General features: G+C 37.2%; 1 protein-coding gene across 1 annotated transcript; it reads right to left on the bottom strand.

The window, feature by feature from the left end:
* Positions 1–14,651: 14,651 nt before the first annotated feature.
* LOC112775391 (casparian strip membrane protein 5-like) lies at positions 14,652–15,916 on the bottom strand. The gene is made up of 2 exons (XM_025818978.3): positions 15,511–15,916; positions 14,652–14,904 (listed from the first exon to the last, which is right to left on the bottom strand). Exons 1-2 carry the CDS (start codon positions 15,837–15,839, stop codon positions 14,670–14,672), a joined length of 564 nt encoding a protein of 187 aa, XP_025674763.1. The 5' UTR covers positions 15,840–15,916; the 3' UTR covers positions 14,652–14,669.
* Between the last annotated feature and the right edge of the window lie 9,865 nt (positions 15,917–25,781).

Here is a 25,781-nt window from a genome sequence, read left to right as displayed (position 1 = left end):
TTTTTTATTTTTCTTTTCTTCTTTATTCTTCTTCTTTATTCCACACAGTACATTTATTTTTTCTTTTTTTTTTGTGTATGCAAGAGAATAATGGAGTTGGTCACCATGGATATAATCCTAGGATTCAATAGACGCATGTTTCAATAAATCTTCTCACTCACAAAACAAGTGGAACAAATGTACCTTATTATGTTTGACTTATGTGGAGGAGCACATAAGAATGAAATATGTGAGTTATTCCAATCCACCACTGAGTGAGTAAACTACATGGGATGTTTCTCAAGTCTAGAAGATAATCCATGTTTCCCTAAATGGAGGAATCACCCTAATTTTGGTTGGGAGAATCAAGGACAATAATACTTCAATGTTCCATACCGATATCAAGTAAATCCAATGCAATTCCAGAATCTTCAGGAACCATCACCCCTTGAGCTTGTTATAGAAAACCTATCTCAATCCACTCTTGAACTTGCTGTGGAGAGACTATCTCAATCAACTGCTAAGTTTGTTCAACAAATCCAAAACTTCATGCAAGAGACAAGAACAAACTTCAAAAATCAAGAAATCTCCTTCAAAAATTTAGAGGTACAAGTGGAGCAGATTGCCAAACAATTGGTAGAGAAGCCAACAAATTCCTTCCTGAGTGAAACAATGCCAAATCCTATGGAAAAATGTGAGGCAATTAATGTAAGGGGTACACACTACATAAAAAATATTAAGCACCATCAGATTTATCGTCAGATTTAGCGTTGAACGTTAGCAACGAGATTTCTTTTGGATTTATCGGCAATAATGTCGTCAAATTCGTAAGGTTTAGTAATTATTGGCAGATTTTGGGATCCGACGATAAAGCCAAGTAGTGAAACGATGCATTTTGGTGCCCCGCAAAGTTTTACCGTCGAACTTTTTCGATGGTAACTAGGACGTAAATTCAAAACGCAAACCCTCTTCCCCCTCATTCAGATTCACTCCCTCTCTCACTAAACTACTAAAACCACTATCTCCTTTCCTCTCCCTTCCCTCTCCCCAAAACTACCATATGTTGTCGCTGACACCGCCACCACCACAGCCCCCTCTCCGTCGTTGCCAGCCCACCCACCCCCGAGACCCCTTCGTTCTTCTTCTTCTCCTTCTTCTCTCCTTGCCACTTCACCGTTAATCTTCTCCATTCTCCGAACCACCGGCCGCACCACAAAGCCACCACCACCGCTCCCCAGCTTCACCTCTCTGGTGTCTGCTTGTCACTGCCACCACCACCACCGCCACTGCGCAGCTTCTCCTCTTTGAATCGGTTTTGCCTTTGCAACAATAGATAATAGATTCAACTGCGAATATTAAAAATAGAAGCTTGTATGCTTAATGCTAATGCATGTTGAAATTCAATTAGATTATACTTTGTTTTGTTAATTGAAATCTCTATATTATGCTAAAATATTTTGTTGTAAATTGAAAAATTGTCATGCTATTCCTTTTAACAGATCCAAAAATGATTGAGAAATTAAGTTATATTAAAGCATATGTTGCTTAATAAGGATACATATTTGAAAAAAAAATACTATTTTAACCTGTTCTTCTGTTTGATGAAAGTGGAGATGGGTGTTTATGTCTGGTTGTTTATTTCCAACTATTTTTCTTTTAATAGATTATATCCACATGTATGTAAACTATATATTGAATGAAACATTATCCTAACAGATTTTGTTAGTAGAGTGAAAAAATCTTTGTTTTCTATTTAATTTTTTTCCTTTTTTCTATGAAAACCTAGTTAGGTGATGTATATGATGAGTATGGAGACTGCGTTTTTATACATGTTTGAAGATGGCTGAATTTGAGTTTATGAATATGCTGAGGTTTTGTTGATTGTTGAATTAGTTTTTCTTATTTTGATTTTGAATTTGAACTTTGAAATTCAACCTTGAAAAGTGTTTTGATTATTGAACTGAATTGCTGAATATTGTTACTGGAGTTGTTTGACATTGTCTGAAAGATGTGCATTGACTATGTTACTGTTGGTTTTGATAGATGTAGACATGATGACAAGAAGAGATTTTGCAGATCAGGCCGCCAGTCGTGGTCGCAGCTGTGGATGGGGTAGAGGGAGGGTTTCTTTTGGTACCCCCGGTACTTCTGGATTCTCCCCCTCTACTCCGACCACCCCGGTCACGCCACAGGTTGTTGGTTTGGCAGACCAACCATTCATCATGGTCCCTAACCCCAACTACATGCTGCCATCCACGGCGACAACGACGCCTCCTACTGCTCAGCAGCTTGCATCCACAACATCGCCGAGTTTAGCGACGGATGCCGTGGCCTCGGAGTCCAGCCACGACAATGAGGTAGCAACTGATGGAGCTCCACCACCTACCATCATACAGTTACGCATTTGGCCTAATGACGGCATGGGGTAAGTATCATGTTCAATGCTCATGTATTTTTTGTTTATTGTTTTCTAGTTTTATTGATTATGATTCCCGTTGTTGCCGAGATTTCCTAAAAATTAATTCATGTTTTTAGGTTGATTTGGAATGCTTCTGGTTATTATCCTCTAATTTTATTGATTATGATTCCAGTTGTTGATGAGATTTCTTGAAAATTGATTCTTGTTTAGTGGATTTAGGTTGATTCTTATTTGTGGGTTGTTGTTAGGTTTTTGTCAAACCTGAATGCGTGTATTCAGGAGATGACGAATGTCATCAAGCTGATGTACGACTAGTCTTGGCCTAGCTACACGAAGATTTCCGCTGAGACCAGGCAACGCTAGTTTGAGAAATGGGTGGTAATTGCTTTTATTATTTCTGTTTTAATTATTTTTTATCTAGTTTATATCCTCTATCTTGTCTAAATGAATTTAAAGCTTCATTGTTGCAGCTGCACTTCATTTGGGATGTTGAGCATGACCTGGTCCATCCAAATGATATTCGACGATAGGATGGGTCGGCGGCTCTAGCAGATGCTGGACGATGTTCGCCATGGCCGGGACCAACGGACGTGCTGGTTTCGACCGAAGGTAAATAAGGGATTGTTTGCTCATTGGGAGAACGATATGGGGTTCATGCATTGCCATCACACCAACCGAGCTAACAGCGCATCGGAGAGGTCGTCAAAGAAGGGCCTGTTTGCTCATTGGGGTCGTTTTTTGCCAACAGCCTCCGCACCTCGACGTTGAGGCCGTCATCACGCTCGACCACTAGTTGAGCCGTCCAGCGCGAGGAAGGTGTGGATTATTTGAGGCTCCAGGTGTAGGAGCTCCAATGCATCCTTCACCAATAGGCTCAGGAGCTTAATGACTATCGGGAGAAGTATCAAAAGATCCTCACCCGCGTGACATCTACAGATGAGCTCAGACTGAAGTTTAGAGAGTTGCTAGAGCAGATGCAGCATATGGAGGCTCAGATGGAGGTGTACCAGGCCCAGATGCGCGCCGCTGACATCGACTCTGCTGGTGGCAACACCGCTGTGGATGGCAGCGGTCGCGCTGGTGGCACACGGACATCGTCACCTCCTCCTGACCTCCAACTCAGGACCACGGGACTGACGAGGACAACTATCTGAATCTGTAGATATTATGTTTTAGTTTTATTGTTTCATACATTTATTTGAAGTACTTGACTTTTATTTAATTTGCACATTGTATTATTTATTTATTTTAAATAAAAATTCTTCATTCTTTATGAATTCATCACTAATTGTGTGAAAAAATTTAAATTTAAAATTAAAATTGACCATTTATTTCAAATTTAAAAAAATAAAATAAAATGACATTACCATCAGAATTACCGTTGGAATAATTCGATGATAACATGGTGCAAAACATGTTTTGTCCCCAACATTACCGTCAGAAAAATTCGACAGTAATCCTGAGCTGGTAATGCATTCTAAAGTCCAACGATAATTACCGACGGACGAAATAAAATTGACGGTAAGCATTTAACAACGTGGTTTATATCATCTAATTATTTTCGATGGTAAATCCGACGGTAAATTGATTACCATTAGATATACTTGAAGAATTCGATGGTAAATCTAACGGTACTCAACGTTTTTCTTATAGTGACATATCCTAGTGAATCAAAAAGATGTATGAGAGTTAATTTAATTAACTCATTGATCTAAGAAGTTCTTGATAAAGGGCCTTTAAGAATTCTTCACAGCACTCAAGTTTTTAAAGAAACAGAAGAGTCGAAAGATGAGTTGCTAATAGAGAAAATACCTTCAGATAACACCACGGAGAAAGAGGGATTGCTGCAAGTATTGAAGGAAAGTAAGATTGCTATTGGATGAATAATCAGTAATCTGAAGGGAATAAATCCCATGATGCGCATGCACAAAATTTTACTGGAGGAAGATTCTAAACCTGTGGTTCAAGTACAAAAAAGACTTAATCCAACAATAAAAAAGTTGTTCATAATGAGGTAATAAAGTTGTGGGATACAATCCAATCAGTGAGTATCTTTTTCTTCTCTTTTCTATAAAAATCTTTTCTTTTAATTAATTGAAAAAAGAAGAGAAAGAGAGCTGGCAACTAACTTCAAAAGTTGAAGTCTGGCACCTTCAAGGAGGCAAGGAAGTCGGCACTCAGTGCCTAGTGCCCATGTATTAGTGGCACCCAAGAGTCAAAGTTTATGATTTATTCCTTCCAAGTGTCTCAAAATTTTTGTTTAAGATTACATGCATGCTTATTTTTATTTATATGATCATGCCCACCACTATTTTTTTTGTCACTTCTCACTATCTTTCGTCCTTCTTTCCCAAGAAAACACATACCTCCTTATACCACTTAAAACATTTAAACTTAGAAATTTGACAAATCTTAAGTTTGGTATAATGGTTAAAGAAAAAATAAGGGTTTAGAACGCAACAAGAATACATTATGAAGAAAGCCCAGGACATTGATGGAGATTGAAAATGGTAACCTTATTCTTTTTGGTAGTTAGTCATGTGTCTTACTCTCTTATCTTTTTCTTTTGCATCATATTTTCTTTGTGTTTTTTATTTTCTTTTTTGTGAGTCTTAGTTGTTTAAAATTCTAGCTGCTTGTTTCTCCAGTAAATTGCTTATGTAAAACGAGAATATTTGAATGAGAGTAATTGATAAAAAAATCAAAATAAAAGTGGTGGTTCTTAGAAATATGGTTACATTTAATAGATTTAAGGTATCTGAATGAATCCTGCAGAAGAAGAAATAGAATTTCCAAAATAAAATTCTAGAGAAATATTATGAGAATTCAAAGTCCAGCCCTTGAAGTAGTGGTACCATGAAAAAAAAGGGGAGATCGAAAAACAAATAATGATAAGACTCTGAGCACCAATGACTTGAACCCAGTTATGTGTCGGTGGTGGTTTTGTGTCAAGGAGAGTCTTGGGTAAGTAAATTCAAGGGGTGCCTCATCACCCGCTAACTTGAGTCAACTATCTCGAGATTATCGATTGAAAATCTATATTAAGAGTTTCCTTGAGACAAAGCATTTAGAGTCCATAGCGACTCTCGGCACCTATGTTTGGATGAATAGAAATATTTTCTAGTTATGTGCTTGTGGTGCTGATTGTGTCAAGGAGACGCTTGGTGATTAAATTCAAAGGGCGCTTTATCACCTGATAACATGAGCCAACTGGCTCGAGATTATCGATGAAAAACCTTTTAAGAGCTTCCTTGAGATAAAACACGTAGAGTCAAAGACTTCAAATATCTTTCACTGATTAAATTGTTAAGTAACTGCTTCTAAGGTCATACAATTTAAAAATAATTCTCATAATATAATTTGGAATTGAGTTTTGAATATTCTAAATCCTTGAGCATGCAAGATTCATCAAGGGTAGATAACCCTATATGTAGCTATGGAGATTGTCATAAACCCCACTTTCACTTTTATTTGGACTTAAATTTACGAACTCTTCAATTCTTCTCACTAAGATAAACTCTGTTTACTCTTTTTTGTGCTTGAGGACAAACAAAGTTTTAAGTTTGGTGTTGTGATACCTAGACATTTTTAGCAGTTTTTATATATCTTTTTTAGTAGTTTTCTTAGGTTTAAATCAAAGTTCTTATGTTTTTGATGAAGTTTTTATAGCTAATAAAATAGTTGAATTTGTTTTATTGTGTATTCATAATTATTATTTAAAGAAATCAAGAGAAGAGAAGCAAACAAGAAAATTCTCAGTTGAACTCTTAGAAAAATGGGCACCAGAACGCCTAGAATTCAACTCCTGGGAACCCAACTTCACTCCTAGCATCCAAACTTCAAGACTAGCATCCTAACTTCAAGCCCAACCGCCAAACTTCAAGCCCAGCACCTTTGATGGTATCTCAAGGGCGGTGCCCAGCTTGGAAGATTCAAGCGCAACACCCATGCATTTTTGCACCTCCAGGGAGTCTAAAGTGAACCTGGCGCCTAACGCAAGTTCCGGACCCTGGCTTCAAGTGAATTTTCACTTCGAGTGGCCCAAAAGTGCATGCCTAGTGCTAAGTCCAATGTCCACTCCCAGGGAGCTTTGAATTCAACCAAAGATTCAAGATTTAAATGATTAGTTAGCATTAACTTCTTCTAAAAAGATGAGATTTGGTTGTTAGGATTTAGTTTTAGATTATATTTGAATTATCGCTTGCATTTATCTTATCCTTCAAAAGATAAGATTATATTATAAATAAGTGAACACATGGTTCACAGAGATCATCAAGGATCTTCGAATCCCAAGACTGAACTAGATCCATCCAGTACCTCATTAGTTTTAGGTTATTTTTTTCTATCATGAGTAACTAAACCTCGTCTGCTAAAGGTTATGAGCTCTATTTGATTTTATGGATTAGTAATGCAAGTGTTTTCTTTATTTTGATTCATGATTTTTTACTTTTTCAAGATTGAGTCTCGTTCTTCATCTTTAATGGTTAGAAGTATTGAGAAATATTCTAATTTTGTCTTGGATTCTGTTGTTATTTTGAGAAATTTAATATCGGAATTAGCTTGAAACTCTTTCTCATGATTTTCAACTTGACTAGGAATAGTATTTTGATAGTTGTGTGACTTTAAATTGAAACCGTGCTTAACCTCTTCTTTTAATTAGTTGACCAATAAATTGATAATTAATTAAATTAAGAGAAATTAGATTGCCTAGAAATTAAAATTTGATTATAAATAATGTCATGGAAAGATTTTTACATGAGTCAAAGTAGGAAAACACAAATACTACTTTTTCTAAGAGTTAAACACCTTCGAAGCCTTTAACATCCCATTCCCTGATTACTTCTCCAAAGTTTATAAGCTATCTCTCATTCACAATCAACAACCTTATTCACTGTTCTTTGTTTCTACTTTAAGATTCATAATTTTCTTGCCAAAGTTTGATCGATCTAATTAAAGATTTAATTAGACGTTGCTTGATTCAATCCGTTAATCCTCGTGAGAACGATATCCAATGATCGTGGTGTTACTTAGAGCGATTTGGTATGCTTGCCAACATCCGAGCGTATCAATTTTGGCTCATCATCAACCTTTCTAGTATTTATTTTCCAAAGACATGATATATCCCTGATTGTCCTCTAGCTTTTTCAACAAAAACACAATCAAAATTCATCCTATCTCTGATAGCACTGCATTTATCCCCACTTTTGTGGGTTTACAAAAGAATCACAAAATAAGAATTATATTCTCTTTTCAAATCTCTAATGATAGTAGAGAAAGCCTTTGTCCTGGCACCACAACAATTCCATGCGATAATATTCATTGATAACAAAAATAGCAATGGAGTCTTCATGAACCAAAATCAAACTAAGAATGACACGAGGCATTTGCCCCTACCTCCACTGGCGGTTGTATCCTAGTCACTGGTGTTGTTCTTATTGGCGAGGCTTCCCAATTCTGGTGGTTTCTTCAGCGAACCCCATCTTTCCATGCTGTTACCACTTTACTCGGCGGTGGATCAACTATGCTCAGAGGATTCCACAATGAGCTAGGTGCCAAGGGGTCCCTGTACATAGCATTTATTCTCCTTAAAGATTAAAAGACCTCCCATTGTTGCATCACCACTCCTCTCATACTCTCCATCATTTCTTGCTCCATTTCCTTCAAATGCAATTTCTTAGAGAGAATTAACATTTTATGTGAGTTTGCTGGAGAAGATTCTCATGAGCCAAAATTGATATGCTCATATTATTGGCAAGTGCATTAAATCACATCATGTAATATCACAGTGAGTGGATATTGTTCTCACGAGGATTAACGGATTGAAGCAAGTAATGTCTAATTAAATTTCTATTTAGATCAATCAAACCTTGACAAGAAGAATTCGGATCGTGAAGTAGAAGAAAGAACAGTGAAGAGAGAACTGATTTTGGTGTGATTATTGGGCGAAAGAAGACTTAAAGAATTATGAAGAAATCAAGAATAGGGAATGTTAAAGGCTACGGTGATAATAAATTCTTAGAAAAAGCCACGAGTGTTTTCCTACTTTGACTCATGCAAAAATATTTTCATAGCAAATAATTTATAATCAAATTCCAATTCCTTGGCAATTTAATTTCTCTTAACTTAACTAATCGTAAATTCCTTGATCAATTAATTAAGAGAAGAGGTGAAGAACAGTTTCCATTTAAAGCCACACAATTTTCAAAATATTATTCCTAGTCAAGTTAAAAATAATGAGAAAGAGTTCAGAGCTACTTTTAATATTAAATTTCTCAAAGTAATAATAGAATCTAAAATAGAATTAGAATATTTTTCAATACTTCTAACCATTAAAGATACAGAACGAAACTCAATCTTGAAAAAGTAGAAAAGTATGAATCAAAATAAAGAAAACACTTGCATTACTAATTCATAAAAATAAAATAGAGCTTTTGTAAACCCCCACATAATTAATGAAAAATTAGCCAATAAATTAATTATTATTCAAAGAAATTAGAAAGTTAAATTTTATTAATCTAGAGAGGTAAAAATATTAAATATACGAAACTTGACACTAATTTTAAAGGTTTTGGCCAAAAAATGGGCCAACGGACCGAACTGGTTGGACTAGGTCCAAATCAGGCCTATGGCCCAGCATATAAGACACGAAAGCAAGCCCTTTTCCTTCTTCATTCCATGGATGCACGCTAAAGAGAAGAGAAAAACTCAAAGAACCCCAAACCCTTGTCTCAAAAATTTAAATCCTTTTAACTTTCAATTCGGAGCTCCGATCGTCGCACTGTTTGCGACCACTGTGTCGAGCTCTACAAATCTATCCGAACAAAGTGGTGAGAACTTTGCTATTTTTCACCCAGCCTTTTTTCTCCCCAATTTTGAAAATTTTTGGGGTTTTGGTATTGAGGATTTGTGTTTTGGTGATGTTAGGTGTGAATTAGCTTTGAGAATTTGCTGGGTCTCGTTCCAAACGTCTGTTGGTAAGGTGATGAACCTCTAACTTTTGTGAAAATATTGAAATAGCAAACCCTATTGTTAATTATGGTAATGTTGTGTGCAATTAGATTAAATTATGTGAATTGGAACTAAATTGATGGAGTTGGAGGCTTCAATTGAGTATTGGGCATTGAAAATCCATTTGGTGGAGGCTTGGAGCTTGTGAATTGTGGATATTTAAGGTGCTCTTAACTTAGAGAGGAATCGTTCAAGGTATGATTTTAATTTCTCGTAGATAATGTATAATGTAACGTGAAAACGTAGGCTAGTTGACCATAGGATAGGTTGAATTATGTAAACTTGTTAAGGTTTAGTAATTTTGGTGATAATCTTGAGTTTATTTATGAGAATGTGTTGCTTAATGATGATTGTGACGATGATAGATTGATATATGAGGATATAGTTGTTGTTTATTTGGTTCAGGAAATTATTGAATGTATATATGGGATTGTTGAATGATTGAAGAAAAATTGGGTGTTGGAACGAGGTGAGGTGGTTAGAAGGTATGTGTGTATATTTTGGAGTTTTGGTTATAAAACTTTGCTTTAAATATCAAGGATTTGGAAAGAGTAGAGATTTTGGTATTTTTGGTAAAACTTGATTTTTGACTAATTTTAGCGGGCCATAACTTAGTTTCTGAGCCCTCAAACTTTGTCAAACTTGTTTCAAATAAAAATTGAGTTTGTGAAGTTTATGCCGTTTGAAGAACAGACTAAAAATGATTTTTAACAAAAAAGTTATGTGCGTTTAAAATTTAGTGTGTGAAATTGATTTCTGCAGACTTAACAGGTTTTCTAAAAAATACAGGACATGTGTACACAGACACATGCATGTGTACACGAGAATTCTTTCTATTTCAAGACCCTTGCGTACGCATGTGGTGGATGCGTACACGAATTTGGCAAATTTTGCTATCATGCGTACGCATGATGCATGCGTACACGAGAATGCCTAGTTATGAACTTACGCGTACACAGAGATGTGGATGCGTACGCGAGCCTCCCCCTCTGTTTGGAGAACCTGCATATGCGGGAGGTGCTCACGTACGCGAGTTTGCCCAAATTTATATCCATGCGTACGCATGACCACCTTGTTTTGGAAAATTTATATTTTTTAATTAAACCTATTCTCTAGCTTTCCAGTCCTCTATAATTACATTCTAAGGTCTGATACTAGTTTTTAATTATAGGAAGAGGGGTAAACCTAAAAAGGGAGTTAACTTGGTAGTGAAGAAATATTATAAAGTGATGATTTATGTTTGAGAAGTACGAAAATGCTGGATATGAAATGAATGAAGGCTGTATTGATAATGATTGATTGATATTGAATGATTAATGGCATATGCACTTCTATTATCTGAGATACGAGTTTTCTTGGGTAGATGCAGTGGCTTGCCACCATTTGCTCCAGGTTGAGATTCGATACTCTATTAACCTTACGTCACAAGATATGGCTGGACACTTTAACTCCACGAAAATTTCCCCAATGAGATGATAAATGAATGATTGTGATTATATGCATAGACTCTTGGGAATGCGCACACGAAGGGACTGTCTATGGTTAGCTACCAGATATGTCGGGTTTGGCTATATAACCGATAGATGAGACTCATTAGCCATAGGACAGTCATACATCATATGCATTTGTCTGTTTTTGCTTGAGTGTGCATTACTTGGTTTGCCTAATTGATTAACCATGCTTATCTGCTATTTATCCTACTTGCTGTAATTGTATTCTATCTATGTTTTCTTTATCTGTCTTGTATGTCTTTGCAACTGAGAGACCCTTTATTTGGCAAAGGCATGACAACACCGTTGATTCGGAGGGTTGGAGGAGACGGAAAGTGAAGTGTTAGGTTAAAGTTAGATCTAGAACTATAATACCTTAGATAACTTACCAAATCTCTGGTTTAGTATACTTCTTAAGTTTAATTTTGAGTGTCGGAGTTCTAGGATTACTTCTGCCTTTTTCGGGACCTTATATATTACCTATGTTGGCACATTTACCATGCTGAGAACCCCTGGTTCTCATTCCATACATATATTTTTATTTTTCAGATGCAGGTCAAGAGGCACCTCGCTGAGCATTTGGAGTTTCCTGTGCAAGCGAATTTGTTGTTTTGGGATGCTGTATTTTGCACTTATGCTATGTATATATGTATATAGATTCTCCTCTGTATATATTTTATGTTTGTCCCTCTTAGAGGTTGACTTGGAGAAACAGATTGTCAGTTTTTTGTTTTGGGATATTTTGGGTTGTATATATATGTATGTATACTCCGGCCGGCTTTGGCTTCGCAGGCCGAGTCTGGAGTTTGATATTCTGTATCTTTTGGTATTCTGCACTTATGTATATAAGCTTAATCCTTTCTTTTTATTTGGCTATCCATTTACGTGTGCGATGCGCTTTTCTTTTTGCGTTTTTTGCTTAAGCTTCTCTTCAAAGCTCTTAGTTACGAATTCCTTCAACCACACACACACACACATATATATATATTATCTTAGAAATCATAATACCTTACCACCTCTATTTTATAGCTTAAGCGTAAAGCTCTGTGTGGTAGGGTGTTACAACTTCTACCCTTTAACAAGAGAGGTTTAGTTACTCATGGTAGAGAAGAAAACAACTAAACTAAAGAAAGAGACGCTAGATGATGATCAGGATCCGAGGATCCTAGATCCTGGATGATCCTTTTGGAAACCATACGTTCACTTATTTATATCATAAGTCCCAACTGGAATTCAAATTCAAAAACTAAATAATCTCATCTTATCTCTAGGAGGATAAGATAACGACTTATTCAAAATCAAAATAATAATTTAAATCTAATATAATCTAAATCTTAACAACCAAATCTTATCTTTCTCGAATAGGTTGTTGCTAACTAATCATTTAACTCTTGAATCTTGACTTGAATTAAAGCTTCCTGAGAGTTGGTTTAGTACTTATGAATTGTTGGCGCTGGGCACCACTCCTTAGAGTTAGGCACCAACCACTTTGCCTTCTCCTAGGCACTAAGGCGCTGGACTTGAGGATGGAGGAGTTGGGCGCCCAAATTAGGCGTTGGACTTGAGGATAGGGCGATGGGTGCCACTTCCTTGGAGTTGGGCTTGGATGTTGGGCATCTAACTTGGAGTTTAGGCACTGGACTTGAATTCCTTGAGCCTTGCTTCAACTTCTTTTGAAGTACACTTGTGTTTTCTTCTAAATTTCATTTTAACACAACTCCAAACATATGATTAGTCATTAAAACTTCACTAATAACATAAGAAATTTGATTTGAATCTGGAAAAACAAATAAAAAAAACCTAAAAACAACTAAAGACACTTAGGCATCAACTTCCAAAACCATTTATTAGCATTCTTTTGTTTCGGCTTGAAGCCTTTTTTGGCATAATTGGCCCAATCTGTAATCGTAAGGTCTTTTTGGTATTTTATAAATTTTTGCCAACTCTTTTTTAGACCATGCTGCTATTTTTTGGATCAGTTTGGGTTTCTCTTTGACAAGCCCATTTTGCATGTTATTATTGACATTCACTTCTTCATTTGAATTACCTGCATGCTTAGCTTCCACATCCGTATCACACACACCTTCTGGATTTTCCTCATCCAAGATATTACATCTTGATCTTACCTCATGATTTTTATTTGAGTTTTCATTATTTCGTTCCCTACTATCCAGGGATTCATTCACCAAAATGGGACCTTCCATTGGTGGTATCAATTTCTCTTGTTTTTTCTAATTGGTCGTCTCACCATTATCCATGGCCTGAAATTGGGTGGGTCTTGATTAGCCTTATGTTCACCAGTCGATCCCAACTTTTCTTGAATATCCTCGGGGTTGGCAATAGTATTAGCCTTATGTTGAAAATTAAATTAAAAAAATTATAAAAAAATTATCTAAATACTATAGATATATAATAATAATAATATAAAAAAATAATATATTATCGATTCAAACTTAAATAACTATCATAATTTAAAATACTTTATATTAAGAGATAAATTTACATATATATTATTAGATTATATTTATTTTTTAATTAATATTAAACTAATTAAATAATTAAATTGGTTTGGTCTGGGTTTCGCGATTCCAGAACTAATATCCGAACCAATTAAAATCGGGTTTGATCAGGTTAGACCTGATTATATCTGATTATCTATTGAGTTTAGAACCAATATAATCGAATCAGAATAGTATTCGACAAATAATCAAGTTAACATTCCTAGTTTTACTAACTTGTGCCCTAAGGATATAGATTTTATAAAAATTATTGCAAAAATTAATTTATTTTACATTTTTAATGTATTGAAGTTTAATGTAGTGAATACATCAAAAATATTAAAAAAATTTTACTATTATATTTTTAAAATATACTTTTAGAACACAAGTTAAAGCAAAATATATTGCCTCATCAAAATCTACTAAAGATAACCATAAAATCAAGGGATAAAACCCCAAGTAATAAACACTATATGTAAACACACTTCTGATTGATGTCTTTCAGAGAGAGAAAAAAAAAACGTTGAATAGACTTTAAATTGTGTTGTTCATTTTGGTTTTAAACAATTCTCTATTTATACAAACGAGTATGATAAAAGTTCAATATGTATGGATATAATTATCAATTACGTATTCCACTTTGAAATTTTAATGTGTATTACCACGAAACTCTTATATTACATCAAAATTAAGAATCTCTAATTAGAATTGAATTACTAAATTGATTAAAAAAGAGAGTAATATCCCAGATTGACTCTTACAAGTTTTGGTTCACATAAATTAGTTTCAAGCGAAAAAAATGAGATTTTATTTCTGATTTTTTAAAAATATTATAGAAATTAGTCTCTGATAAAATGACAGCACAAATTAGTCTCCATCCTTTTTTAAAAATAAAAAATTAGTTCTTAATATTTTTAAAATATATTATAATTGAATGATTAAATTATCTAAAATTTTAAAATATAAAAGATTAACTTATCTGTTTATTTTGTTAGATCTAATGATATTCTAAAAGATAAAAATAAATTTTATCATTTTTTTAGACTAAAAACTAATTTGTCCTTTTGAGTATCATTTGGGTAGCCACTCTAAAAACAAACAAAAAAATTATTTTGAATATAAATATTAGTACAAATTCACGTGTAGTTAGTTTTGTGTAAAACTGATAATTAAAAAATATTAAATAATAATTTAATTAAATATATTAAATTATCTAATAATTCTTAACTATTAATTTGGTTTGAAGACAACCGCTAATTTCTACCAAAAATGTTATTAATAAGTGCAGCAAGCTGTCGCTAGGGTATATACTAACTGATTCCAACATATATAGGAACTGTCTAATTCCAAGAATTTTTTTAGGCATGTTTGAACTTTGAAGCTTACTATATCAAGGATCATAAGCAGAAGCCTTGGTCCCAAAGCATATGGTCGAACAATGCAAACATACGAGAACGGAAGGCAAAGAACCGCGTATCCACCAATTACCCCGGCTGCTACCACAAGAAACCTGCACATATATCAATGGAGCTTAGTTTTATTACTGAGATGCATAAAATCTTCTTTACTTTAACAGGATTTTCTTAAAACTATACTGGTATATTAGAAAATCAATACATTTTTAATGCAAGTTATGTTGAAATAAAATTAAGGTATAAATATTTTATTGATTTCTATAATTTTGTAAAATTTTTAATTAAATTATTATTTTTTTTAATTAGGTCTCTGTATCAATATTTTTTTTCAGTTGAGTTTCTACCCTTTTTTTTTATTTAAGTCTTTGCACTATTTTTTTTAGTTGGGTCCTATACAATTAAACTAACTACTACTAAGAGGGACTTAATTAAAAGAAAAAATTGGTACAGAGATCCAATTAAAAAGAAAAAAAATATAAAGATCTAATTAAAAATTTCGCGAAACCATAGAAATCAATAAATAATTAAACCTAAAATTGATTGCCAAAAACATTTAAACCACTACATGTAATTGTAATATCACTTGAATTTAAGAAATTAAAGATCGTATTATTTAGCTTCAGAATATAACGACTTAATCAATGTAACAGAGAGAATAACTAACATCCATACATAAGATGATGAGATGAATATAGACATACTGGAACATTGGAAAGTCAGACCACTGAGCATGGAACTGGAGAAACTGTGTGAAAAATGGAAGAACCTCCTCATTGTTTCCCATCAGATATGCGGCGCCTATAGCAGCTCCTATGACACCAAGTCTTAAGACAAAGTCTGCTATCGCCACGCCTTTTCTCCACCTTGCTGCTGGTGGTCTTGGCAACGAGGCAGCAGACTTTGTCGAAACTGATGATGAAGATTGATCTGTGGAAATAGGAGCACCCCATTTAACACTTTTCCCTTTGCCACCGTCCTTTGCTTTTGTTATTGCAACTGTAGCTACCTCATTTTCTTTATTGGAGTCCATTTTTGAAGGCACTTAAGTATCTATCCGTGAAGTGTAAGAAAATGTGTTATATAAAGCTAGTTCTGTATTTATATGCAGCTTAGTTTTGTAGGTTAACATTAGCGTGCTTGCGACTGTATTAATACCTAAAAATAAGTAGTACACATCAGGGGATTCAAAATTAATTAAGGGACATTTATTAATTATGGAATTTAATGAATGGATTAGTTACTTGTGTCATTGTGTGAGTGCTCTATGGTGTGGGAAATCATGGCATTGTCTGCATGTCAGGTTTCAAAACCTACTCCACCCTACAAAAAGAAAAACGATGCCCTTGTACGAATTTTTCATTTTTTATTTTGGACGATGAATTTTTCATTCTTTTTAACTAAAATATCTTTATGATCATTTGGGCCGGGAGCCTTGCTTTCTTCGTTATTTTTACATGTTCCTATGATGCGCGAATGAGGATATGGATACCAGACTTCATACGATATACTTCACACGATACACTTCACCCGACATAGAACACGTGAATATACGAATTTTAAAATTTTATAAGACATAAAAACACAATGTATATAAAATATAAAATATTTTTTAAATAAATTATAATAATATTTTGATATTTTATTGATATTAAAATATAAAATAAATTTTTAACTATTTTTGATATCTTCTTTTAATTATATAAAATATTTAAAATATTTTTATTTTAACAAATAATAATATATATTAATTCTAAACTCATTTCAAAAATATATATTAAGAATAAAATTGAACACGCGAACACATAATGGTATTTAAGTATATCAAAAATTTAAAGTATGTCTAAAGAATAATTTTTTATTTTTTTTATTAACACAAATTTAGACACATAAGTATCGATAAATATTATGTCCAAAATATATCCAATACGCAAACACAGTAACACAACAAAATATTTCTATTTCGTAGGATCTTTGTTTTTGTCATTTAAATGGGCATAAACTCTAACCCAACTAGGCTTGCTTTAAGATTGACCAATATGGCTAAGCTATTGGATCTACTTTACTTCACACCACAAATGTCACCATTCTTTCTCTTAATCTTTTTTGGTAATGTTCTCTCTTTTATTTTTATTGTTTCTGTTTCGTCCTGAGTGCACCGAGGTATGTGACTTGCAGTTGAGCGCTTGACTTCTTGACTAGGCTATACGTCTTCTCGCCTCAATAGTGCAGAATGACCTTGGCTCTCTGAAACACGGCGGCGGGAGCACTTGCAAAAAGCACTCCAATACTCAAGTAAGAATATGGGTTTTATCAATATAAGAGTAATAATTAAGAGTGGAAGATGTGACCTCTAAGAACTGTGGTTTCAGTTTTTTATAGATGGTTGGTGTGAGTTAGTTGCGATATACATGGTCGGCGTTGTTTGTTAGTATCTTTCAGTTGAGGAGTCATGTCCCATTCTTCTTAGTGAATTCTGTTATCAGAGATCCTGGTTGGAAGATAAGGTTGACTCAGTCAGTGGGTACCGTTGCCGAGAATTGAGGTCGGTTTTGGTTTTGGATGATGTACGCGTCATAGCCCCCAAGCTCGGTCGGTGTTGTGTTAGGAACGGTGGCCGAGCTTTTGAATGTTTTTGGTCTTCTTACATTTGCGCGCGGTAAACGTTTGGTGGGCTTGTTTTTTGGTTTGAATGGTTTTTGTTGTAGTTTGGTTTTTGTGTTTAGTAAACCGTGTCGCTTTTATTGCGCGTGGATGCCGTTTTGGTTTCCCACGTTTTGTAGTGGGTATGGATTTAAGTTACCCATAAAGATAGTGGGCTCGCAATAATCGCCTCTTTTGGAACTTACGTTTTGCTGTTTCGTCTTCCTTCCCATTTTTCTTGCCATGTCTTCGAAAGGTTAGTGTTTTCTTTCTTCATCTTCTACTGTTACTGTTTCTGTGAGTTTATGGCGGGAGAAAAATTGAAAGAGAAGCTAAAGGCTATTGAGGTCAAGGAAGATGACCCGTACCACTGGGTGAATGAGGATGTCAGGACTCGGTCGTCTTCCTTCACTAGTGTCGACTCCCTTTCTGAGTTGAGAGGGTTGGATTTCGTAAGGAGGGGTTCTGGGGTTACTGTTGAACTTCTCACGTGCTCTAGTGATGATAGGGTTTATGAGAGGAGGGGGGATTGGTTGTATTTTTATATGTATACTCCATGCATGATTGAACTCGGTGTGAGATTTTCGTTTTCTTCCTTTGAATGTGATGTTCTTACCCAACTGAACTGCGCTCCTTCGCAATCACACCCTAACTCCTGGGCGTTTCTTCGCGCTTTTCAGGTTTTAATGGATTATTTATCTTTTCCTTGTTCTTTGACGTTGTTTTTCTCACTCTTTCAAGCAAAAGGTACTCGAAAGGGTTTGTGGGTTTGCTTTAGCAGCTTTCCTGGTCGTTCCGTATTTCTTCTTTACAAATCTTCTTTTAAAAACTTCAAATCTCTTTTTGTCAAAGTCCGGTCGGTTGAGTCTGAGTATCCGTTTTATTTGGACGACGAGCTTGGTGAAAAATTTCCCCTTTATTGGTGCTCTGAGCCAAGTCAGATTCTTGAGGCTTCTGAGCGGAGCGAAGAGGAGGAGTTTTTGTTGGATTTTTTGGTTGAGAGTGTTGCAGCTGGGGAATGTATATCTATTGCTGACATTCTGCGTTTTTATGATTCTGGTGATATGGAAGGTTTGAAAGTGTATATAGGTAATATTTTGTTTACTTTTCATTCATATTATTGTTTGTTTGGTTTCCCTGACGTTGGTGACTATTTTGTAGGTGGGCGAGTACCCCTCATGGATCCTTTGAAGTTACAATCCTTTTTAAACAAGAAAAAGGATAAAACTGTTGGTCCCGCCGAGCCTAAGGAAGGTGGTGGGCCAGCTTTTTCTTCTGCTGGTCGTCCAGCGTCTTCGTTCAAGAGAAAAAAGGATGACATATCTTTGGAGGTTATTTCTGAGGCTGACCAGGAAGTCGTCGATGGTGGTGACTCTGTCTTTGATCGACAGAAAAAACTTCATGGTTTTATTGCGGAGTCAAACTCTCATTCTCTTTGGAGTGAACAGTTCAATTTTGCTGAGCTTTCTGACCGGGCTTCTCAATATCCCGGGGACATGCTTATGACTCGCCGGGTCGGTATGGAGGGACTTGGTAAATTTGTCCAGGTTTGTTCACATTATTGAACTCTTCTTTACTCTTTCTTTAGGGGTTTGTTCTTATTTTGGTGTGATGGTTGTAGATCGTTGGTTCTCGCTTGCTGTGTGTTGGTCGCACAGCCGAGCTCATAGGTGCTGAACAGCAAGAAGTCGTAGATAAGGCTGCCGCTGTGGAGAAGTCGTATAAGACAAAGATTGAAGAATTGGAGAAGTTGATAAAAGAGAAGGATGATGTTATTGTTAGTTCTGCTGCGAAGGCGAAGGAGTTGGAAGAGGATATAACTCGGCTGAGGGATCAGATTCGATTATTGCAAACTGAGGTGAAAGAAAATGATGCTGCGAAAGGAAGTCTCACGGCCCGTATTCATGAGTTGGAAGAGAATGGTATGGAGATGTTCTCTTATGGTTTTGAACGAGCTGTAAGCCAGATTTCTTTGTTGGTTCCTGAATTTCACATTAATCGGCTCGATATGACGAAGATTGTAGTGAATAGGAAGTTAGTTGTGAATGGGGCTGTAGAGGAGCATGATGAGAATGTTCCCCCTCCCTCTTAGTTCGGTTTTTGTTGTTGCCTTTTGTTTAAGTGGTCATATGTAATTGTGGTTTTGAAACTTTCGTATTTTGAACTTTGTTTGCTTGACCGACCTTGTTTAGTTCGGTTTATATGATTATAACAGTGGGTGTGGTTTTTGACATGTGATCGTCCACAGTCCATGTGCTTTTGAATGTTTGATAATGAATATGTAATGTTTAATTTAAATTTTGAATATCGATGATGAAATGTATCGTGTGTCAGGCCTCGTTAAAACCCTCCTTAGGCAAAAATCCTTTTTGGGAAAAAAGGCTCTAAGGGGGAAAAAGAGTACCCTCATCCGCTATTTGCACAACTTAAGATTGGTACATCTTCAAAGAAGAGATATTCCAGGTTCCAGATACTGGATTGCCCTGTAATGTCTGTAATTGGTAAGCCCCCATGCCGAGCGCTTTGATTACTCGGAATGGACCTTCCCAGTTTGCGGTGAGCTTTCCATGAGTTGGGGGACGTCTGGCCTCTTCTGTTCGTCTGAGCACTAGATCACCTTCTGTGAATGTCCTCGGAGATACTCTTTTGCTGTGTTTCTTTTCGGCTATTTGTTTTATAGCTCTTTGTTTAATTGCTGCTAGCTCCCTGGTTTCTTCGGCTAGATCAAGCTCGGCATTCCTTACGTGCGAGTTGTGTTGTTCATTGTATAGCTCGGTTCTCAGTGTGAGGGTGCCGACCTCAATAGGAATTAGTGCCTCGGAACCATAGACAAGTTTAAAAGGTGTTTCGCCCGTGGTGGTATGTATTGTTGTGTTGTAGCCCCATAATATTTCTGGGATCAGCTCCCCCCATTCTCCCTTTGCATTATTTAGCTTTTTCTTTATTACCTGCAATATGACTCGGTTAGCAGCTTTGGCTTGCCCATTGGTCTGTAGGTGTTCGACCGAGTTAAAATGATGCTTTATGTTAAAATTTTTTAGAAAAGAACCGAGCTTATGATCTGTAAATTGCCTACCATTATCAGATATGATCTCCCTAGGTATTCCAAATCGGCATATAATGTTTTTCCACATAAATGATCGTACCTTTTCGGCCGTTATCCTTGCTAACGGTTGTGCCTCTATCCATTTTGAAAAATAATCTATTGCTACTAAAAGAAATTTTACATGGCCTGGTGCTATTGGGAATGGGCCGAGAATATCGAGTCCCCATCTATAGAATGGCCAGCTTACCTCCATGCTATGTAAGAGTTCGGCTGGCCTTGTGGATATAGGTGCGTGTTTCTGACAGTTGTCGCATGCTTTGACTTTTGCTATGCAATCTCTTTTTACAGTTGGCCAATAATACCCAGTTCGAACGATCTTGGCTGCGAGGGCTCTCCCTCCGATGTGATTTCCACAGACTCCTTCGTGAACCTCGTCCATTGCCTCTTTTGCTTCGTCTTTGCTTAGGCATTTTAGAAGGGGTTGTGAGAATCCTCGTCTATATAGTTTTCCTTCTATGCTTGTGTAAAGACTTGCCTTTCGTTTGAAGTGTTGAGGTCTAGGCTCGTCTTTGGGTATGGAGCCTGTAATGATGTATTCAAGGAAAGGTGTTCTCCAATCATGGAGGTGGTTAATATTCATTACATTTAATAAATTAGTGCTTGGTTTTTTTAGCGAAAGTTGTGTTAATGTGGATGTTTGTGTGTCTGCCCTAGTGGTTGCGAGCTTGGATAGTACATCTGCTCTCACATTTTTTCCTCTATTGACATGCAATATATTAAATGAATTGAATTTTGAAATTAGATCCTTTGCTAAGAGCCAGTATTGCTCAAGCAACGGATCTTTTACCTGGAATTCTCCTCGGATTTGTTGGACCACGAGGAGAGAGTCGCAATGTGCTGTCAGGCTTTGTGCTCAGAAGCTCAAGGCAAGTTTGAGTCCTACGATGAGGGCTTCATACTCGGCCTGGTTGTTGCTCGCTGCGAAGTGGAATTGGAGGGCATGTTCGGCTATTACTTTGTCTCCTTCTTTGAGGATTATTCCTTCTCCGCTTCCTTCTCGGCTTGATGCTCCGTCCACGTGTAGTTCCCAAGACTTGTCTTGTTCATCAGTTGTCATTTCTGAGATAAAGTCGGCCAATACTTGTGCTTTTAAGGCCGACCTAGGTTGGAACTGAATGTCAAATTCTGAAAGTTCGATGGACCATTTGGTGAGGCGTCCGGCCAGCTCTGGTTTTGTCAATATTTGCCTTAATGGTTGGTTTGTCCTCACTATGATTGTGTGGCTCTGGAAGTAGTGTCTTAATCTTCTTGCTGTGATTATTAGTGCCAAGGCGAGTTGTTCTATCTTCGGATATCGTTGCTCTGTCGGTTGCATGACTCTGCTGACGAAGTATACTGGCTGTTGTATTTTCCCTGTTTCGATCACAAGGGCGGAACTTATAGAATAATTTGAAACAGATAAATATAAATATAAAGGTTTACCGATTTCTGGCCTTTGCAGCATGGGTGGTGTTGATAGGATTGCTTTGAGCTCGGAGAAAGCCTTCTCACCCTCTTCTGTCCAGTGGAATTTTTTGTTTTTCGATATTGTTTGGAAAAGGTGATATGCTCGATTTGATGCCGCGGGTATGAATCGAGATAACGCCGCTATCCTCCCTGCCAACTGTTGCACTTCTTTTATTGTTTTAGGGCTCGTCATATTGAGTACCGCCGAACACTTTTCGGGGTTTGCCTCGATTCCTCGTAAGGTGAGCATGAATCCGAGGAACTTTCCTCCTTTTACCCCAAAAGCACACTTTTCCGGGTTCAGTCTCATATTATATGCTCGGATTTGTCTGAATATCTCGCTGAGATCTTCACAATGTGATTTTTCTTTTATGGTCTTGGCGACCATGTCGTCTACATAGATTTCCATGTTGCGTCCTATTTGGTGATGGAAAACCTTGTCCATCAAGCGTTGATAGGTTGCACCTGCATTCTTTAAGCCAAACGGCATTACTCGATAACAAAAGTTTCCATGTTCCGTTATGAATGCTGTCTTGCTTTGGTCTTCAGGATGCATGAGTATTTGATTATACCCAGAGTATGCCTCCATGAAGCTTAAGCTTTTGAAACCTGATGCGTTGTCTACAAGCTTATCAATGCAACGTAAGGGGTAGGCATCTTTAGGGCATGCTTTATTTAAATCTGTGAAATCGACGCACATGCGCCATTTACCTGAGCTCTTTCTTACCATTACCACGTTTGAGAGCCATGTAGTGAAGCGGATTTCTTTGATGAAGTTGGCTTGGAGAAGTTTACTCATCTCTTCTAGGGCTGCTTTGGATTTTTCTGCTCCTAGGTTCCTTTTCTTCTGAGCTATAGGTCGGCTTGTTGGGTTGGTGGCGAGTTTGTGACAAATAACGTCTAGACTTATTCCTGGCATGTCCGCTGGGGTCCAGGTGAATAGGTCAGAGTTGGCTCGTAGTAACTTTACGAGATCCGACCTTTCTTGTTCTTGTAGCGCTTGACCGATGTATGTTACCTGTTCTGGTTTTGATGTCAGTTGGATTTTCTGAAGCTCATCCGTTGGTTGAGGTCTTTCTTGTGTGTCTCCTCGGGGGTCAAGCCCGGCTAGGGATAGGACTTCCTTCCTAGTTTGTACTGCTTTGACCTCGTGTTGCTTCTGTCTCGTGTCTGACCTTTTTAGGCTAGAGTTGTAACATTGCCGAGCTTGTTGACGGTCTGAGTGGATTGTTGCTATTCTGCCGTCCTGTGCTTGAAACTTAACACATAGATGAAAGGTTGATATCACTGCTCTAAACATGTTTAGAGCAGGTCTCCCGAGAATAATATTGTAGGGATTAATGCAGTCAACTATCAGGTATTGTATATCAAGGGTTCTGGATAATGGATTTTCACCTATTATCGTTTTTAGCCATACATACCCTTTTATCGGTACCCTTTCTCCGGAGAACCCCACGAGTTCTCCGGATGAGGGTTGTATTAGTTTTTCAGATAAGTTCATTTTTAAAAAGGTTGAATAAAAGAGAATGTCTGCACTACTACCTGGGTCCAAAAGGACCTTTCTTACCAGTAATTCTCCTGTTTGGATGGAAATCACCACAGGGTCGTCTGCATTTGGTGTGGCCGAGCATATATCTGCTTGGTTAAAAGTGATTTCGAGGTCGTCAACCTTTTTATTATAGTGTGGGGTTGTTCCTTCGATTGCTAGCATAGTGCGGTAGCTTCGTTTTCGTGCTGAGGCTGTTTCTCCGCCACATGCGAATCCTCCTAATATGCAATTGATGATTCCTTTTGGGGGATTGTTGCTCGGCCATTTGTCGGTTTCTTTGTTCCTCGGAGTTTGTTGCTCATCTTGATTTGTTTTTGCTCCTTTGTGCCTTGTGCCTTCGATGTATTTGTCTAAGAGTCCTTGCCGGGCTAATCTTTCCAGCAAGTCTTTGGCTATGATGCACTCGTCGGTGGTATGACCATATTTCTGATGGAAGGCGCAGTGCTTGGTCCTGTCCACGAATCGTTGGTCTTGGTAGCTTTCGGCCCTAACAGGGGTTTGATGATTTTGGCGTTGAGTATTTCCTTGATGATCCTTTCTCTCTTGGTGTTGAACCTGGTGTAGTTGTCAAACTTCGGTGTAAGTTTAAACGTTTTTCTGGTGTCTCTGTTGTCCGCCGATCTGATTATTCGGCTTTCTTCCTTTCGTGGTTTCCTTCTGTCTACTTTCTCGGCCTCTCAGAGTTCTTCAATTTCCATCTGCCCTGCGGCCCTTTCTCGGAATTCCTCCAGGGTATTCGGTTTTGTGACGGCAATTGTTTCTCTGAATTTTCCCGGTTTGAGGCCGGCTTTTATGGCGTGGAGATGGACAGCAGGATCTAGATCGGGTATCTCCATTGTTGCGTCAGCGAACCAGGTTAAATAATCCTTTAAGCTTTCTTGGGGACCTTGGCGGATGGTGCCGAGATAATTTGATCCGTGCACATAAATGCGGGCAGCAGCAAAGTAGTCTATGAAGGATCTTGCCAATTCCTCGAAGGAAGAGATTGATCCTTCAGGTAGTTTTGAGAACCAAAGGAGGGCCGCGCCGTCAAGGTAGGTCGGAAAAGCCCTGCAAAGAATATGTTCATTTTTAGGTCCATTAAAGAACATCATAGACTGAAATTTCTTAATGTGAGCCCGAGAGTCACCAATCCCCTTATATGGCTCGAGTGAGGAAGGTAGTGTAAAATGTTTTGGCATTTGGTAGTTGGTAATCTCCTCGGAAAATGGGTTATCCAAGGTTAATCTCTCCTTCGGGGGGTTGGTGATTAATAGGTCAGTCACGGGTTGGGACGAGCTCTTGGGATTGCTTTCATCCCGCTTGTTGGTGTTGTTTTGTGCTGACAGCTCGGCCAGTCTTTTGACCTCTGCTTGAAGTTCAGCCATCTGGGCCATAAGTTCGGCCTGCGTGAGCTGGTGGACTCCGTTGTCTGCCATGTCTAGAGATCGTGTGATCTGAAAAAGAAAACTCAAGAGGTAGAAATATAAAGGAAAAAGGTGGGGTTAGTTTTACGTGGCCCCACGGTGGGCGCCAAAATGCTCCGTCCTGAGTGCACCGAGGTATGTGACTTGCAGTTGAGCGCTTGACTTCTTGACTAGGCTATACGTCTTCTCGGCTCAATGGTGCGGAATGACCTCGGCTCTCTGAAACACGGCGGCGGGAGCACCTGCAAAAAGCACTCCAACGCTCAAGTAAGAATATGGGTTTTATCAATATAAGAGTAATAATTAAGAGTGGATCGGAAGATGTGACCTCTAGGGACTGTGGTTTCAGTTTTTTATAGATGGTTGGTGTGAGTTAGTTGCGATATACATGGTCGGCGTTGTTTGTTAATATCTTTCAGTTGAGGAGTCATGGCCCATTCTTCTTAGTGAATTCTGTTATCAGAGATCCTGGTTGGAAGATAAGGTTGACTCAGTCAGTGGTACCGTTGCCGAGAATTGAGGTCGGTTTTGGTTTTGGATGATGTACGCGTCAGTTTCTTTCTTCAACTTAGCGATTTACTCGCACTGCAAGATCTGCTGTACTGGCATTTATTGTTGGAAAGTCTACCAGGTTCGATTACATAAAATGCATGTAAAAAAATATGTGTGTTATGGTGTAACTTGACAAAAAAATGAGAGGTTTTTCTCTTTTTTCAAAAAAGAAATTTAACCTCAATATTCATATAAAATCTGATATTTCTTATTAGCAATATATATTTCACGAAGTAAATATCATTTAAAGACATAATTGCTAACATTTCTATT

Source organism: Arachis hypogaea, chromosome 3 (genome assembly GCF_003086295.3).
Source record: "Arachis hypogaea cultivar Tifrunner chromosome 3, arahy.Tifrunner.gnm2.J5K5, whole genome shotgun sequence".
NCBI classification, from domain to species: Eukaryota; Viridiplantae; Streptophyta; class Magnoliopsida; order Fabales; family Fabaceae; genus Arachis; species Arachis hypogaea.
The sequence above is the reverse complement of the archived record's forward strand: the minus strand, read 5'-3'. Positions and strand labels throughout refer to the sequence as shown.

Coding starts and splice junctions, on each gene's coding strand:
- LOC112775391 (XM_025818978.3), bottom strand. CDS start 15,839: ATGGACTCCAATAAAGAAAATGAGGTAGCTACAGTTGCAATAACAAAA. Junction 14,905..15,510: donor TCTGACTTTCCAATGTTCCA/GTATGTCTATAT, acceptor ATATATGTGCAG/GTTTCTTGTGGTAGCAGCCG.